The sequence below is a fragment of the Phalacrocorax aristotelis genome, chromosome 2 (genome assembly GCF_949628215.1).
Source record: "Phalacrocorax aristotelis chromosome 2, bGulAri2.1, whole genome shotgun sequence".
Classification (NCBI taxonomy): Eukaryota; Metazoa; Chordata; class Aves; order Suliformes; family Phalacrocoracidae; genus Phalacrocorax; species Phalacrocorax aristotelis.
Genome location: NC_134277.1, coordinates 62,513,547 through 62,531,689, shown reverse-complemented (window position 1 = coordinate 62,531,689; position 18,143 = coordinate 62,513,547). Strand labels below are relative to the sequence as shown.

The 18,143-nt window shown below is 41.9% G+C and overlaps 1 protein-coding gene across 4 annotated transcripts in view; it reads left to right on the top strand.

Annotated features, from left to right (window-relative positions):
- The first annotated feature begins 271 nt into the window (after positions 1 to 271).
- Positions 272 to 18,143, top strand: part of TNS3 (tensin 3) — a 238,425-nt gene continuing 220,553 nt past the window's right edge. For 3 of the 4 annotated variants that reach the window (XM_075083812.1, XM_075083809.1, XM_075083808.1), the window contains exon 1: positions 273 to 648. In XM_075083812.1, coding sequence (XP_074939913.1) covers positions 553 to 648 — 96 coding nt within the window. In that variant the 5' untranslated portion in view covers positions 273 to 552. Of the gene's footprint in view, positions 649 to 18,143 lie in introns of all 4 variants that reach the window. The other variant, XM_075083811.1, reaches the window with a different exon arrangement.

Here is an 18,143-nt window from a genome sequence, read left to right as displayed (position 1 = left end):
AGGAAATTCCTGTAGGTTCTCCCCTTCTGAAACTGTTTTCAAAGCAAGTCTTGGTATCGACCTTAAATACCCGTTTTTCTCTCTCAAGTTACTTGGGTACTATCAGCTTGCTTTAGTGACAGACCGCTGGAAAGCTCACTCTTCTTCTGCACAAAAGCAGCGCGCCCTCTGAAGCAGACTGTTTTGCGAGTTACTACTTTCGTTGTTATTGTATCCATACCACTCAGTGATCCAAAAACCCTCCCACCAGGATAGGGAAGGCTAAGTTTCCCCAGCTGGAGACAGAGCTTTCGGCACCGGCTCTCTGATTTGTCGTGCTGGCCCCGGAGGGGGCACGGTGTGGTCAGCTCGGGAGTCCGGTAACAAAAGGGGAAGCGGAGGGAGAAGGAGCCGGGAGAGCGGCCGAGCGGGTGGCAGCCGGGGGGGCTCAGCCCGGCACCGGCACCGGCGGCGCAGGGGTGGGGGCTCATGGCCGCCGCCGGCGGGTGAGGAGCGGGCCGAGGGCAGAGCCCCGGGGCCGCGCTGGAGGCGAGGAGCGGCCGGGCGCGCCCCATGGGCGGCCGGGCCAGCCTGGCGTGTCGCGGCAGGGAGCTCCGTCCCCTGCCCCGCCGCCGCTCGGCGCAAGGAGAGGCCGAGACGATGATTCAGGTACGCGGGTTGTGCTCCCCAGCCCCGGCGCGGAGAGGGGAGGGGTGGGGGGGCAGCAGGGCGGCTTGCGGCGCTGCCGGGGCCGCCGCCACCCCCGCCGGGCTCGGTGCCGCGGCCGAAGGGCGGGCCGCGGGGAGGCGCCTGCGCCCGGTACCGGGAGCATCGCCTCGCATCGCCGGGCCTGCCCGCGGGGCGCCGGGGACAGCCCCGCTCCGCTCCGCACGGCCCGGGGCGGCGGGGCCTTCGCGGCCGCCGCGGCACCCGGAGGGCAACGGCGCGGCTGCGCGGGGCGGTGTCTCGGCGCCCTCCGAAAGGCGGGCCGGGGCTGCCCCGCGCCCAGGCTGAGCCCGGCGGCCGCCTCCGGGCGCCCCGGCGACGGGTGGCTCGTCCCGGCGGGCCGGCTCGGCGGCGGGTGGGGAGCCCGCCGAGCCCCGCCGGCAGCGCCCAGCTCCCAGCTCCCCGCTGGCAGCGGCCGCACCGGGCACACGCCAGGGGAGGCGGCGGCCCTCCTGCTCGTGTCCTCTTGCCTTCGGATATGCACCTGAATCGCTTTTTGGGGCGGTTACGGAAAAGAAATGTCCAAAAATGAGGATGGGTTGATAATCCTGAAGTACATGTACCAACTTTTCACGGGTATGAAGGTTTGATCAACTTTAAATAATTCTGGTTTTAAACCCATTTGATCTCAGTGATGGGTTCCCTTTGCTTTATGACTGTGAACAAAACCAGACAAACTGCCAAAATAGCAGCCTGTCGGCACAACTGCAAATAGGAAGTACCAGAAACCTCTCTAGAGCATTAGGCGAGAGCCTCAGCGCCACGGAACTCATTCCAGAGGCTCATTCAAGCATCTCTATTTCTGGTTTGCTAAGCAAACCTCTGGACCTTTGAAGTTTCATGCACTTCCTTCTGCGTCACCTCTGAAAGCTTGATTCAACAATGGATGTAAATTAATTTTAAGCATATGTTTAAATGTTTTTGCTGACTTGGGCTCAGCACACTATAGCATTCTCCCTCCCCTCTTGCATGCTTAAGTGATCAACCTCTCTCATTTCAAATCCCTTCTGAAAACATACTGTTACTGTTGAAACCTTTTAGGATTGGTTTCCCAGAAATTAATGAATAATACACCACACAAGTGGTAAACTGTGGATATATGCACTAAATAATCTTTATTGGTTTTCAGCTCCCTTTGGCCATCTCATGTGCACTCTATCTGTGAAACCATCTCCATCACTCTTGTGTCTAACATTTCAAACCAAGCAGCTTCAAATAACCATTTTATTATAACAAGCTGCCAAGAAAATATCTGAGTGTATGTTTCGCTGCCAGAATTGCTTTCCTCTGAGGTGTAAAATGGCCAGTGTTCAGCTGTAGACAAGTGACTCATTTAAAGGGCTGAAATTTTTGCCTTCTCTCAGGTTTAGGAGAAAGAGCTTTATTCCATTTGAAAGCATATTCAATGATCTCCAGTGATCTCTTGCCAGAGAAACATTAGCCTGTGACCTTAGGCAAAATAATGAACCTGAAAATCATAATGTTACAATGGCAAGAAAATTGTTGTAATGAAGTTTTGGGGTTTTTTTTCCAGGGATTGATAAATACCAATTTTCTAGTAACTCTTAGCTCCAGCACTGTCAGTCCAATTTCAGAATCTTAATGCAGCATGCTTTACTAGACAGAAGATTACTGACTGGTTGTTCTGCAGTGACTCGGTTGGCACCAGGACCCCTGTTTTTCTGGATGCTCTTGAAACACATTAAGAAAATGTTCCATGCTATATGACTTTGGGAGCAAATACCATGCCTTGTTCTCTTTTTCATGCCAGCACTTATATTATTAGGTCTTAGTTAGGGATGGGTAACCCTATTGCTCAGAAACAGTGTCATGCTGCTCTGGTACCTGTTTGCCATGACAGTTTTGCCCCACCACGCTTTGGTTCCTGCTTTTCTTTGTGGCTGCCTATGGCTGCTAACTGAGAGTCTGCTGCTCAGAGAGCTCTCCAGCTAATGAATGTTAAAAATGTTGCTGAGGAGCAACTCCTTTTCAACTAGATTTTACTTCCAAGTTTGTTTTTGATTCTTCCTTTCCCTGTTAAGATATCCTGAAGGATCATTGAACCTGAACGTTGAACCCAGAAGCAAGAGAACAAGCTAAATGATATAAAACTCCTCTTTCTGTGACACCTAAAATGACAGAGGGAGAGTAAAACCAAGCGACAAGATAAAGAAATCTGGTAGTTCCTTAGTACCAGTCCGTAGGGATATAGCAGGGACTGCTGGGGCTAAGAAGAGCTTCACCACCCTCATACCAAGCTCCATGAGATGGATGGTCTGCATTCTTCTCTTATTATATATTAGTATAAATCAAGAGTTTCTTCTCTGAAACCAATGTATTTCATCAGTTTTCAATTAGTGTGAGTGATAGGGGAAGCTGGGCCAGTAATTCTCAAAATATTTGTCATAAAATGAGTTCAAATGACGGAGTAGTCTACAAAGCTGGCATAGGCTCCAATTTATGCTGTTATTATGGAACAAAAAACATGTGGGCAGGATGTATTAACATCAGTGGCTTTATTTTACATCTGGAACATGCAAAAGGAGGCAACAAGCTACAGCTGAAAATATGAGCTTTCTATATTGTTGAATTTCTATTGATCTTTCTCTTCCAGCAGGAAGATATATAATTATATGGCAGGCCATCTGAATTTCCACCACTTGGTGGTTAAAATAATTGTTATATGAGACATTGTGCCTCAGAATATGCCAAAACATCTTAACACAAAGTTGAGGGGAAAATAGCATAAATTTGAATGTAGGAAGGTGTTTTAAAGAGTGAGGGGGATTGTTTGTTTTATATTTTCAAGGGGAGGGGTAGATTTTTCTAGTATGATTACACTAGAGAACTGTTTTTCTCTTTGAATCAATGAAATTGAGCTAACTTAAAATTGGCACTAATGCCACAGGTTTATAATTATGGTTTTTTTTGGTTAGGTCTCATCCTTGGGTGGTTTATGGGCTTTCTGTGAGGGGCTGCTGTGACAGTGATTATTGAATTCCCTGTCCAGCCTGGATTAGAGGCAGGACTGAATGCAAGCACCAGCCCTGACTCAGTTTCTGTAGGCAGTCCGTCCTGAGCAGATCCCAGTGTTACCTGAAAACTCATTGTCTTAATCTTTACATTTTAACCACATCTTTAAATTTCTTTTTCTTTGTGTATAATATTGTAAGGGAGGTCAGACTTCTTAGAGGAGCAATTCTTGGGATTTTTTTTTCCTTGGAACCTGAGAGTGGGGGATAGGAACTTGTTTGCATACAGTTTCTGATAATTTCAGTTCAAGGACTGGTGTTTTTACAGCTCATAACATTTTATCATAAAAAGCACCTGTGTTTTGCATTGCTGATATTCTCTTTCAAAAGAAAAAAGGTATCTCAGTTCTGCTTTCTTATATCAGCAAGCAAAAAAGCAGTAGTGGAAAATGAAGTGCAAAGTAAAGTAACTTTTTCCAAGTTGCTCAGCAAATACATAAAAGACTTCAGCTTCCCTCATCCTCAGTGTAATGCTTTTCCACTGAAGCATATTACTTTTTAAGTAATGTGTTGTCACTTGTGCAAAGCAAGGAGAAAGGACAGTCCAAATGGATCTCCATACTGTCTTCTCTGCACAGTAGGCTTCCATATTATATCTTAGTATCTCTGGCTCTGGGTCAAAGTGCGCAAATGTGAGGAAGCTTCTCTAAATCAGAGAGTAGTCACCAGTGTTATACAGTCCATAATCTCCCTGCAGGAATATTCTGCCTTCTGCTACTGACAACCTATTTGTACAGATGGAAAGAATAGGGAGAAAAGTAGTTCTTCCAGGAAGAAAGATTTTAAAGGGGTTTTGGATTGAATACTAAGCAAATAGCAGCATTGGCCCAAAATGCCCACAAGCTTGGAGGCCTTTAGCATCGTGTTCTTGTATTGTGTTATGCAGCAGAAAAGTCAGAATAAAGCAACAAGAATCCTTAAGAATTTTCTTTTTTTTTTGCCAGTGCTAAGTCCTCTCTATGCAGATTGCAGACCAAGGTGATAATTGAGGAAGACCCAGCCAGTGGGGGCTTTCTTAGTCAAATCATATTCAAGAAATTGATGAATCCTGTGGGGCAATCGCCCTTTTGTTAATGTGTTCATTCATCTAATGAATACATTCTAGAGGAATGTGGCATTATTTTTTTTATTATATGTAGATGGGAAATCCCTGAGACTATGTGTCTTGTTCCCACTCCGTTATTATTATTCAACCAGTCAGGTTAATTCATGTAAGGATGTGGATGGGCTGGAAGGGGTCCAGAGAAGGGCCACCAAGATGATCAAAGGACTGGGAAGCCTGCCATATGACGATAGGCTGGGAGAGCTGGGTTTGTTCAGCCTTGAGAAAAGGAGGCTCAGAGGGGATCTCATCACCATGTACCAGTACTTAAGGGGTAGCTACAAAGAAGATGGAGACTCCCTTTTTACACAGAATCACATGGAGAAGACAAGGGGGAATGGACACAGATTGCTCTAGGGGAGATTCTGATTGGACATGAGAGGGAAATTTTTAACACTGAGGACAGTCAACCATTGGAGTAATCTCCCCAGGGAAGTGGTTGACTCAGCCACGTTGGACACCTCCAAGAGTTGTCTGGACAGGGTGCTGGGCCATCTTATCTAGACTGTGCTCTTCCCAGAAAGGTTGGACTAGATGATCCCTGAGGTCCCTTCCACCTGTGATTCCGTGATTCCGTGATTCCGTGATGATGTCCCTGTTGCTAACATTATTTAGTATATGAAAATCTTGGGGAAAGTGGAAGCCAGCCTAATACAGACTACATAACAGTATGCAGCTGGAGTTCTTTTCAAGGTCTTCAAGTTGTCTATCATATTTTTAATGACCAAGGAAAGAGTTTTTCAAAAACCTCAAGCAATTTTAGCTGCCGTATCAGTTTGGTTTCCAAGTGGTCTCAGGCAGGTGAAGTACGCTGAAACATAATGGCTATTACTGGAAAGAATTACATCTTCACTTCAGTATCCTGCCTTCTGTCTGACAGCAGCGATATGTCCTGTGGAAAATGGGCTGGATAATTTTCAGTCACTTTAATCCAGTTTTATAGTGCTTTTCAGCAAGAGGGAAGTAAAGCTTTTTTTTTTTAGAAAAAATAAATGCAGCTTCAAAATGTAACAAAAAATAATTTCATAGAGGAACTGATGAGCAAAGAAGGATTTAAAACACTTTTTCGTTCCATAAGAATATTAAGTGACTAGTAGGAAAGCAAAAGTTCCCCAAATGGCTCAGTTACTGCACTCAAGTGATGTCCCGTAAGATGAACTACTTTCCCATGAAACTTACAATAGAGAACATTTTTTTTTTAGAGTTTGTGGGTTACTTTGAGCATTGCTGTTGCCTTATAATTTCAGAATTGTTTCTTCCCACAGACTATGAATGGTAAATTGTATTATTCCAAAAGCAAATTTGTTGGTTATGTTTTTTTTTTTAATCTAAATAGAGAAGTTTCCTGGATCTTGGACAGTCTTTAGTTATCCAGAAAACTGATAGAATGAAAGTCTCGGACAACAGAGAGGGAGAAATGAATGTGTTGAGTATAAGTAGGAACAATCTGCTTTAAATTTAACTGGTTAAGAGCAAGGAGGTTAAATAGTTTCAGTCACCCCACCATTTCATAAAGCTGTTTCTTTGCACAGACGGTTCAGATCACAATTCCATCACTGATACATGTTGTTTAATCATCCAAACCAATGATTAAATTATCATAATTGTTATTTAAAACATGTGAGTTCTTTCATGATATGTGGAATGAGAGTCATGCTCCTTTTCCTATTTCTCCTTCGTTCCAGCTGGTCCTTCCTCCTGACCTCAGGGCTGATGCAGATCCCATGGCCCTCCAACAGCAGAGAGAGCTCCTGCTGATTTTAATAAAAGCTTGAGTAGCACTGGTGCCTGGGCACTCCTGGCCTCTCTCATGAAAAAGTAAAATGTTAGCATAGTTCCCCTTCCTCCTCCACTCTGCTCTGAGACTGAGGAATCATCATGAGTAGCCCATGGTTGAATGTGCACTTAGCTCCAGCAGCCGGGTTCTTCATTCAACAAAGCACTTGAACATTAAGCAATTTCTTAAGCCTGTTCCTATACAATTAAATACTTACAGGCTCATTTGATCTTGACACCTCTAGAAATTGAAAATCAATTTTAAAGATGACTTAAGATATTTTACTGAATTCAAGTTTGGGAATGTTTAATACCCTAGTGACCTATGTATGGTGCTGGTCATGATAAATTTCCCCCTCCTCCCCAGACAGAACACTTATCATTATGCCTTCTTATATACTCCTCCAAGAGATAACTACCTGATATTTCCTTTTGCTTTGCTGCATCCTCTCAGATACCCGTACAAAAACAGCTTTATTGCCCTCCTCTTTCCCCTAATGTGGGTACATAGATCAGATGATTCTTGGGTGTGAAATGGTGTCTGTGATGTATCCTGGTATAGGTTTTTACTTGTTTAACCCTGATATTTCATACTTTAACATCCTTAGTTGTTTATGTACAATATAGGCCCTGGTTTAAATATCTGCAGCTGATGAATTGGGGTCTGATTCTATGGCTCTTAAAGCAACAAAACTTTCAGTGCCAAACCCAGCTTTTTGAGGATCTCTTACAGCATTATAAGAGACTACTGGTGCAACATAAAACACATAAATAAAGTTTAAGAATCCTGATTCAGTCTCATAGAAAGCTGATAATGACTGCTCAAAAACTCCAGGCAAGTGAAGATACCTCTTTTCCAGGAAATAATTTATTCGGGATATAGTGCCCTGGCAGTTAAAATACAAATACCCTGCAGAAAATTAAACTTATGATTTCAGGGGGCTTCTTCATCCTTAGTATGGGTGGTAGTTAACATTACTCTTCATGTTAACCTCCTTATGTATGGGCTGGGTTGGGGAGGCATGTGTGGGAGGGACCAAGGGAGGAAAAGGAGGTTTAAGTTAGAAGCCAGCTAACAGCTTGCAAGAAACTCTGTAAACTCATAAGCTGTAGTCCTTCTTTATTTATGTGAATTCCCACTATCTGGGTTTGACCATTAGAAAAGAGGCTATGGCACATAGTACATGACAAGACTGAGTCCCAGTGGCTGGATGTTGCAGCTACCTTCATGTTGTGAATTTATTTTATATGACCTGCCACTTTCTATAACTGATCATTTCTGGGAAAAGCCTTTCCCCTCCTCATGGCCAAAAACCCCCAAATGTGAAGTGGCCTTCTCTTAAAAATAGATGAAGAGAAGACAACAGTGCACTAACTCTTTGGGGTTTTTTTTCTCCTCCCAACCGGCTCTGTTTTTAATACATACAGAGCCAACACAAGTGGGATTAGGTTTTCCTGCTGGACACAGTTTTGCCATGCTAACTCAAGTAAATGCAGTGGGAATGTAAAAAGTAAGCATGTGCCCAGTGCTGAGTGTATGCTACATGTTTCTCAGTGTGTGTGAGCGTTTGAGATTATTTTTGTCTTAGTTTGTGCCCTCTGAAGTTCCTTGCAAGATGGTGGAGAGAGGAGTTTGACTCCACGTCACGATGACTGAAGGCATTACAAGATAGTATTTGGCAGCTCACCCATTTAGGACTTGAATAATGTTTTTGTCCTTAGAAAAAAAGCATTAAAATAGTCCAGGATTCCTTGCTTTTGTTGTCCAGTGTTCTATGCAGTCTCTGCCCTACTATTTCACCAACTACTTAGTCAGAAGTTATTCTGCTTAACTAATAGGTCATTTTTCTTGGAGAATTACTATGGGGTGTGTTTATGAAACCCTGTTTTCTTGTTCAATGACCTGCCTGTTATAAGATCAAATGCGAAAGGAAGTTTGACCTAGAAGGCACAGTACAAATTTTATCACCATAGAAAGACAGCAAGAGTAAGTATGAGAATTGCCTGAAATGTGTATGTACACCTTCACGCTTTATGTATGAAACAATTACTTTAACTAAAAGCTCTGTTTGAAATCTGTTTGGATGATCATTGAGAATACCTCTACCTTCAAAATTAGTAGCATAACCAAAATAAAACTTGTATGTGAAATCCTAGAGGTTCTCTTTCAAATGAAGAAAATTACAACCTCCAATGTCACTTGTAAGAAGTATGGGAATTTTTAAGCCATAATTTTGGTTCCAATTTTGCAGGTTTTCCATTGTTGTTGTCACAAAACAGCTCTTTTTCATCTTGGCTGTAATGAAATAAATGGAATGGTGAGAAGACACTTAGCCAAAGAAAGTTGGTAGTACAGCCTGCAACAGATCTTCTTACTTCAGTTTATCTGTGCTTTAGCCATCAGTCAGTACTGCTTTGTACAATAATGTTTTTCTGGCTGTTTTATTTATTCTTATAAGGTCTTTGCAGTTAAAGCCAAATAGCACTGCCTTGTGGATTTTCCCTTTTGGATTAAGGGCATAAATAGCTGTTTCAGTTATCACAAATAACACATATTTGGAATGTTTTAGAGTCGACTGCCATTATTGTTTATCAGAGCTGTTCCAGATCTGGGGAAAAAAAAAATCAAATGAAGCCACAGCTAACTGAAATGAATAGGTGCTCTCATTCATTCTTGGCCTGTTTCAGTTTATAATACATACATAAAACTAAAGGAAGAAGTCTTTGGGGTGATAGGGTAAAGTGAAGTTTATGTCAAAGTCTTTGAGATTCCTACTTATTATCAGCCATCGAGTACATTTTCTTGTAAGGACCCTTATCAGACCTCAAGAGCTTGCTATGGCAAGGATGACCGCTTCAAATCATGATGGTCAGGGGGTGGTTCAGTCTGGTATTTCTGAATTGGCTTTTGAAAACAGAGTTCATTCCCAGCTCCCATGTGATGACCAGCTTTGAGCATGCCTTGCTCCCTGACAATGCTGCTGTTAATCCACAGATTTGTCATGCCGCTGTACTTGGTTTGTAGATCTTCCCACTGGCCCTGGTCCAGCTGGTCATGGAAGTTTCTCCCTCTCTGGGGAAGGGCCAACATCTATTCTACCCCAGTCTTTTCTGGCTTCTAACCTCAGCCATGAGTAATGGCTAAGGAAACCTGTTAATATAAGGAGAGCTGATAATGTAAAAGTCACCTTGAGGTAAGTTACTGTTTTCTAAAACCCTTTGGACCCTGTAGGCTTTAAGAAAGTTTCTTATGTCCCAGATCCCCTTCAAAGTCACCAAAGCTAGGACTTCCCTGTCACTTCTTGGACATTTAAGTTATAGTGATAATCCTAATTGCACCTTTACTCCCTGAGTATGAATATGAGCAGTTTCTGTGGCAAGAGTTTAGGTTAAAAAAAAAAACCCAAACATATATTTTTACAAAATGCAGCACATAATCTGCATGGGTACATGTGAGAGTACAGGTGTGAATGTATTCACATGACCACACTGATTGTTATTCATATCTCAAGTTACCCCAGAATGTATTTGACCGCATGGCTAAACTGGTAGTGTTTTAAGTTTTATTTAAAAATTTTTTTTAGTTTAAATTTTAAGTAATGCAACATAAAGCAATAAGTCATGATCATGACGGAGCTAGGGCACACCACAGAGCTGTTCCTTTCCTTAGGTCATGATTTTTAACAGTTGAATTATGCCTTTACGTGTGCTGCCTTTCACATGGTGTGTAGTCAGCCGTTTTTTCAGGAGCTGTGGCACATAGTATCCTTTTGGTTACTGTATCGATTTCAGGATGGAGGGACCAGGTTGGTTACGTTTTGACTGTGGGACTTGCAAGAGCTCTGTCAGGCTGCTGCTCCCTGTTCTGGCAACTAGCTGGCCTTGGCCCTTTTGTACCTTATGCCCTGAGAAGACTGTCATCCACAAACCTTCCCAGCCCTGACCTACCCCAAATGCATGCAACATAGTGGAGTTGTTAGCCCTCTATTACGTGTTTGGCAGGAAAATAGACTATTGCTTTTGGATCTCTACTGTTACCAGTACTTGCCACACTGTTCACCTGTACCACCAGGGTACCAGGCAGATGGCTGTATGTGACATTCAGGGAGAAAACACGTGTAGAGAGTTGGGGTGATATGTGGAAATACTACATATTCTTTCCTTTCTGTTAACTGATGGAGAGCTGCCACTGATGAATTGGAACTTGATGTCATAAGCCACTTATTATTTATCAAAAGCAGTTGTAAGGGGGACAGAGAGTGAATGTGCTGTTCAGCATCTTGTTTCTGTTGCTCCCTGTTCTCTGTCATCCAGCTACAGAACACTAATGAAGAGCCTACTCCTAACGCTTTTTTGTTAGTTATCCAAGCAATCAGAGCCAACAAATGCTTTTATAAAGTAAAAGACTCTCAGAAACTAATGCAAGTTTGGGACTTGAAAGAGCAAAAGGTTTTCATTATGTTTTTAAAGCAAAAGTCAAACATAAACTCTTTTTCATGTCCATATAAGCCCAACGGGCATGGAATGCCTGCTTCCTGCCAAATCTGGTATTAACTATGGCTATCACTTAGAGGGAAATTAAAACCATTTGGGTCTTTGTCCTTGAAGGCTCCCCATACAATTTATGAAGGCTCTCTGTAGATTTATTGCAGTGTCAGTTCATGGGTTTTCAGTGCATGTATTCAATACGGTGCTTCAGTGATGGGCTGATCATGTTGTGGTCTTGAAAGCAGTGGTCCAAGGGCTTCTTTTAAGCATATGCACAGTGGCATCAGGACCTAGACGTGAGTATGTGTGTCCACGCATGCAGGTGTGAGAGAGAACGAAAGATGATACAGAAGATGAGTGAGTTCAACCTGGGGATTTTGACCTGGGTTTCATACAGCTGTAATTTTGGTGGGTGGTTAAACAAAGGGTTGTATTTTTAGCCTGTCTTTAAGGTATTTGGAACAGGTTTTTTTGTCTTTGTGCTTGAGCAGGGGAAAGTGCTATATTGTGCGTGTTTTTGATGGGCACTGTAAGAAGAACTATATTCATGTGAAAATCATGATTGTGAGTATAGCACTTCACTCAGCTCTTCCAGCACCATGGCACCAGTGGCAGTGCTAACCTGAGGAGGGCTGAAGTCATGCAGGTTGAAGTGTGGTGGCCAATCTGTTGCCCTGAGATCCTGTGGTTGCAACTTGCCTAAGTAGGAGGAAGCTGAGGTTCGCAGTTACTCTGCCACAGAAGCATGTTTTCTCTTAACTCCTTATGAGACATTTGACCCATAACTTTTCCTTGAGTTATTCCTAACTTATTTCTCATTGACTTCTAGGTAGTTTTAGTTGCATCAACTGTGTCTCCACCTGGGAAAAGAAAAGAATCTGTTGGCTCAAACTGAACAAAACTTGAAGGATTTTAGGGTTTGTAGGTTGCGGTGTTTTAAAACCAGTGATCTGAAGGCAAAAGCTGTAGTGTTCTTCACTGTGGAATTACGTCAGAACGGTGGGGGGATGGCTGTTCTTTCCTCAGCCCTCATTTGGAAAGAATTCCTCTTTAGGAATGCCTTTACACATGTAGCATGAAGACTCAAGATGTGAGGGTCTAGACAAAAGGAACACTGACAGAATCCTCAAAAAGAGTGATGGGGTAGCCTCTGAGTCACCAAAACATGATACTTTGCTGTTTTTCCCACAGAAAAGGAACATGTTTTTAATGTATCAGCTGGCATCAATGAATGCACTGAACATCCATAAAAGGAGAAATGGAAGAATACTGTTTTGAAAGTAAAAAGATGTTTTCCTTATTCATCTTATTTCTCCCTTGCAATCCATCTTGAAAGGCCATTGATGCTAAATATTGTTCAAAATGTAGAATTAATTGACCAGAACCAAGTACTTGGTTTCATTGTGGATGGCCCCCATCTTGAGAAGCAGAGGATCTTCTAGAAGGCTGGAAGCTGAGCCTTAGGCAGCTCTGACTGAGATTCCAGCAATGCTTGCTTCTTCTTGGGATTTGCAGCTCTATTGAAGTTGTCAGTGTGACAGCATTGGAATGTCATTCAGACATTTAGCAAACCTGAACTGGTTTCAGCAACGTTGGAGGGCATTAGATGGAAAAATGAATTATGTGGAACTCACCAGAGAATAGTATTTTCAGTGTAAATTGTTTTAAAATGCTTTTAGTTCCAACTCATGAAGATAGCTGCAAGGACTGGCTCACGAGAGTTAAAAACATAATCTTAAATTTTGCTGAAACATGGTGAGAATGAGAAAACAGGATGAACATGATTAATCGTGCTACAGGATTGTGCACAAAATACTTTAAAGTGGTAGCTGTTATGAAATACAGTGTGGATTTAATAATTTCCTTACAAATATTCAGCACATACTGTAGAAATATTCATTGAGAAATCTATGTATTGTATTTTGTCAAAAAAAAAAAAAGCAAGAAATAAATAAATAGCAAGAACCCTTGTCAATACTGCTGCAGTTGCATTTCAGTGCTATCTTCAGTGTTTTGATCAATTATCACCATAACTTTTTAAAGCTAAATATCTACTAATTGAATTATGGCCTTCAACACTTCTGTATCTCGGATGTGACTGCAAACTAAAACCTGTCAAACACTGACAGGGCAAATATGAAAAGTGCATTTTCAGTCTATGTTTACTGAGAAGGAAGATTTGAGTTGGGAGTTTGTGGTATGAAGCTGGGATCCCGACTTGAATAAGCATCAGTTCACAGGGATTTGACACAGATGAATGGACCACTGGCTGCTGGATTCTTGAAAATTCTTTGAACCTCAGTTTTTGGCTAACAGTGGGGGTAGAATCACATTTTGCCCTTCCTGTAATAAGTCAGAAAAAACTTGCCACAAGGCATTCCTTCTCTAAAATCCTGTTGGCAATTTGGGCCATTATACATAAACTGGGAGCCAGGATTAGAGAGGAAACCTTGCCAAGAAATCCTAAAAATAGAAGGCTGAAAAATATTACTGGTGTCACTGGAAGGTTTACACTTCTAATTACTTTCATATTGTGGCCTTAAACTCTATGAAAATCAGAGTGCATTGAAAGCATTCTTCTGAAAATACTTGCAGGTTTAAAAAAAAACTTGGAGGCTGGACATTGAGCTGCGATTCATATTCTCCTGGATGCTAAACAAACTGACTGCCCTCAGCATTACATATTACATAGGTGGTTTCCTGCCCCCACTCCACCCCTTATACTGTCCTTTAGGTTGAGGGAGTAATTGGATTCTGGAATGAAGAGGAAATTATAGTTACATCTCACTTGATGCTAATATTAATATGGTTTTCTTATTTGAAGGGGATAATTTTGCTTTAAGCTACATTTTAAAAACAAAACACAAAAAATCATGCTGAAAAACAGTTACTATGTAAATAGTTCTAATACTTCTTAAAGGCTGTGCATTTTCACACTCCACATGACTTTTGCCTCCTCTGTGTAAGCTATCTTTCATGTATGCTCTTTCTTGTAGACTAAATATTGATCTAATAGAGTGTAGGAGCTCCAGAAAGCTTCAGGGTGTTCAACAAGACACATAGTGACTATATCTTCAATAGAAGTATGATGAAGTAAAAGTTCTAATAGGTATAAAAGTCAAATTACTTAGGAAAGGAAAAGAGGGCCAGTAAAGTGTTACTCCTTTGTTAATAAGATGGGCTATTGGCTTTTTTTCTGAGTCCTTATAGGTACCTGGTTTAGTCTCATATTGTGTCCTTTTTCTGTGCTATCTTTTTCTGTGCTATCTCAGTCCTTTGCATGAGAAAAGGCAGAGGTTGACTGACTAATGCAGCAGTAGTGACTGCAGTTTTTGGTAGTGATGAAAAGCGGGACATATCACTCAGTGGTGAAGGAAGAACTCTGCATTGAGCTCATATGCTTCCTTACATGTGTCCTAGATTTAGCTTAGCTATTTGTTTTCTAGAGTATATCCCAAATAGTGTGGTATATAATGTCTGTACTGAATACCTGACTTACAAATCAGAAACCTCAGCAGCAACATCCAGCATTAGGATGTTGGACTTATACCTTGTTCTTAAATGAAACTACAGGAGAACCCTATTCTGACTTTCTCAGGTGTATGTATTGGTGTTGGGGATACAATGAATTAGAAATCCAAGTACCTTTTACGTGGTGAGTTGTTGTGGATAATAACAATAATTCTGAAACCCATCTATCCATCTTCTGGTCCCACCAGGTAAGAAAAACTTTCTGTATGTGTGTGACCTGCAGATTAAAATGATAGTTGTAGCATCAGTTAAATCTTCATCTGCCCACCTTGTTTGGCTTATAACATAGTATTTTAGAGAGACTTTTCAACTAATTTTCAAACCTCAGGTATTTAACTTAAGGAGCTGGGATGCCAATATCCAAAACGATGTTCCCAAGAAGTCCTGCTAAAAGGCTGCCTTGCTGCTGGAGAGGGCTGGACTCATGAGGGCTTCCTTCACAGTTTTTTCAGTATGTCCAGTTTTAGCAGTGGCTAGATCAAACAGATCTGCTAGTGTCTAAATCACTAGTGGAATTACTTTGGGGTACAGTCTTTCTTACATGGATTAGAAATTCTTACAGGACCTTTTTTCACCTAAGAGGGACCTTCCTTCCTTTGGCTGAAGTCATGCTGTACATTCCTCAGAGGCATACAGAGATTGGGGCATTGAGGAAAAATACTGTACCCAGTGTAACTGTGCATCCTGGCCGTGATATTACAGTGACTAGAAGAGCACCTCAAAGTATCAATGATAATGTGGGCTGCTGGACTATGTGTATTTTGAGGCACACTTATTCTGACTTCCATTGACTGACCTCTTTATTGGCTAGAAAGATGCAAAAACCTACACAAGAGAAGCAAACAACATTAGGACAAGGTACAAATCTACAGATGAGGTTATAAACTGTTTTGTTTTTCTTTTAAATCATGTATGAAAATGTTTAACTGGGACATACATTGTGAGCTGTGGAATACTTGTGAGCCTATTTCTCACAGCTGAGTACCATTCAGAGTGTGGGAAAACTAGAAACCTTGCTGTAGAGAGAGGCTTCTTCTGAGCCAAATGGATGACCTCTGAGACCTCAGATTAAAGTGCAAGAGGAGGAAAGAGTTGATAATTACAGCATCAGACATATACAACTCTCAGGACGTAGCAGAAATCATAGGTTGCAAACATAACTGGCAGAGTGTGCCCAGAAATAAGTTCACAGGGACATATTTTCATTCTGTACAGACAACGCGAGGCTAACTGGGTTTAGCTGCAGTGCTAACCAGGAAGAAAATTTAGGCTTTTGAGACGGTATGGTGCTGTCAGTTGCAAAAAAAAAAGTGCAAAAGGCAATATACTGTCTTGCTTTCTGATAGACTTAAGAAAAATTTGGTGCAGCAGTTTGATGTTGTTTGCTCCATTTATTGTATATTCTTGAAACAGTCTCCTTGGGAGCTGAATAATCAATGTCAGCAAAGAAGTGCTCTAGCTTTTGCCCCTTGGCTTTTTCTGCCTCAGTGCATGTTGCACATATTCTCCTAGTGTTATGACCACCTGAAAGGACAGGTGTTTATAAAGGTGCAAAAATAATTTTCAAGGAGATGAGAATTATTTTATTTTTTAGCCTCTGTCAAAACTATCTAGAAGACAAGTACAAAGATTAAGGGAGGAAAATCCTGACTCCCCCAGAGTAGCAAATCTCTGCTTGTGTTGCTAGAGCCAAAACGTCAACCCCAGACCTTTCGTAGACCTCTATAATTTGGCCTTGCCCTCCTGACTGTTACCACTGTTACTGATCCAGATACCCCTGAATAGCTGTGCTATTTATTTGCAACATGCATTGCTGGTGGTGAAAGTTTTCCAGTGCTGGGAAGGAGGTGTGAGTTGGGAATGTTGCGCTTTCCTCATGAAACTGGGATGGGGAAGGGTGCAGTAGCAGCAGCAGCCAGCGATTCTGACCAGCATGGGTCCAGCACTAGGACAGAGTGGGAAGCCCTACAACAAAACATGGGCACATGGGGCTATTTGGAATTACCTTGCATACTTGCACCTAGGGCACTCCCATATATGCTCCAGCCCCTTGCTACATGATACAGAAATGATATTTTTTATTTGTTTGCTCCCCTTCCCCCCTCAAGTTCCAAGTTGATATAGCAGGGTAGGTGCTAGGTAGGTGCATGTAGGTAGACGTAGATGTAGGTGGATTGAGAGCCAGTTCAATGGCCGTCTGCCTAGTTGTACTAGAAAGCGCCAGGTGAAGCAGTAAATGAAGTCTGAGGAAGACTGGCTTCTGGAGAAGTGGATGAAGGCAAATGAATCCTAAGAAGAGTTCTACAATATGTTTTCCAACACTTCAGCTCATGATTAATCTGTCATAATTAAGGCTAATTACCAAAAGAAGAAAAGGGAACATCAGAGTCACACTGATATAGGGCCACTGCAGGCTGTATTAGTTCCCCAGCATTTGTATGTGATGTGGTCTGCTTTAACCAAACTCTTTGGCAGTAGTAGGTGAAGGGAAATAGCCATGGAAACAAATATGAAAGTCCTCTGTATACTTTCATTAGGTCTAATACCTGGCCATGAGAGTTTTGTGAGAGATAAACAGAGGAAAATGAGTCCCATTGACACCTTTCTTCCTCCTGTTCAGCCTTTCTCTCCTGCCCTGCAATGCTCACACTCTTTGCTCTGGAATTGCTTGTTGTGATGTACAAATGAGTTGCTATGGGAAGTTAGAAGATATCCCTCTGAAACTGATTCTGGAGATCCTGAGAAAAGTTTCACTGAAACTGCGACCATTTACCCAAATGTTGGTTGTTCCTGTTCAAGAGTTTCATTTGTATTGAGGGCCCTGAAGTACAATATATTTATAAACTAGAAGGAATAAACAAATTCTGTTCCATTTCTAACTAATTTTTATTATAACTTAATTCTTTTTTTTTGCTTTAAAATTATATCTCCCTCCAGCAGACTTCAAGTTTTAGTGAAAAAAAATTTTAATAATTTCCTTCCTTTTCAGCTGTTGTAACTGTACTCTGTGAATTACTACAGGAAGAGTATCTTATTCCTGACTTCCTGATCTGCCTGCAAGCTGATATCTGGTGCCCTCCTGAAACACACAATCTTGATTGCTGGTCCACCCAGCCATGCCAGATTTATGTAAACAAGGTTTATACATCTAAAGATGCCAGAGAAGCAGATGTTTTGTGTTTACTCAGGGTCTTTTGGCATCAGGAATTAGAGAACAAACTTAACACATCCAAAGCCACATGCCTTCTTTAATTACACCTATATTAGATTTGGTGAAGGATCACTGTTTTGTCAAGCAAGAGATTTTGCTGATTAAATTACTGATTGGTAGCTGTGCAAGCAGGCTCAGTCCTGAGTCTCTTTCTGGCTCTCAACAGAAGGAGTAACTGATCTTTAACAGATACTGCTGTTCCCTCTGCTTTCTTCCTACCCCATCTGTGTAACAAAGCTGCTGCTTGATCACTCTCTTGACCTTAAACCTTTGGTGCCTGGGAGAGAGGAATAAAGAG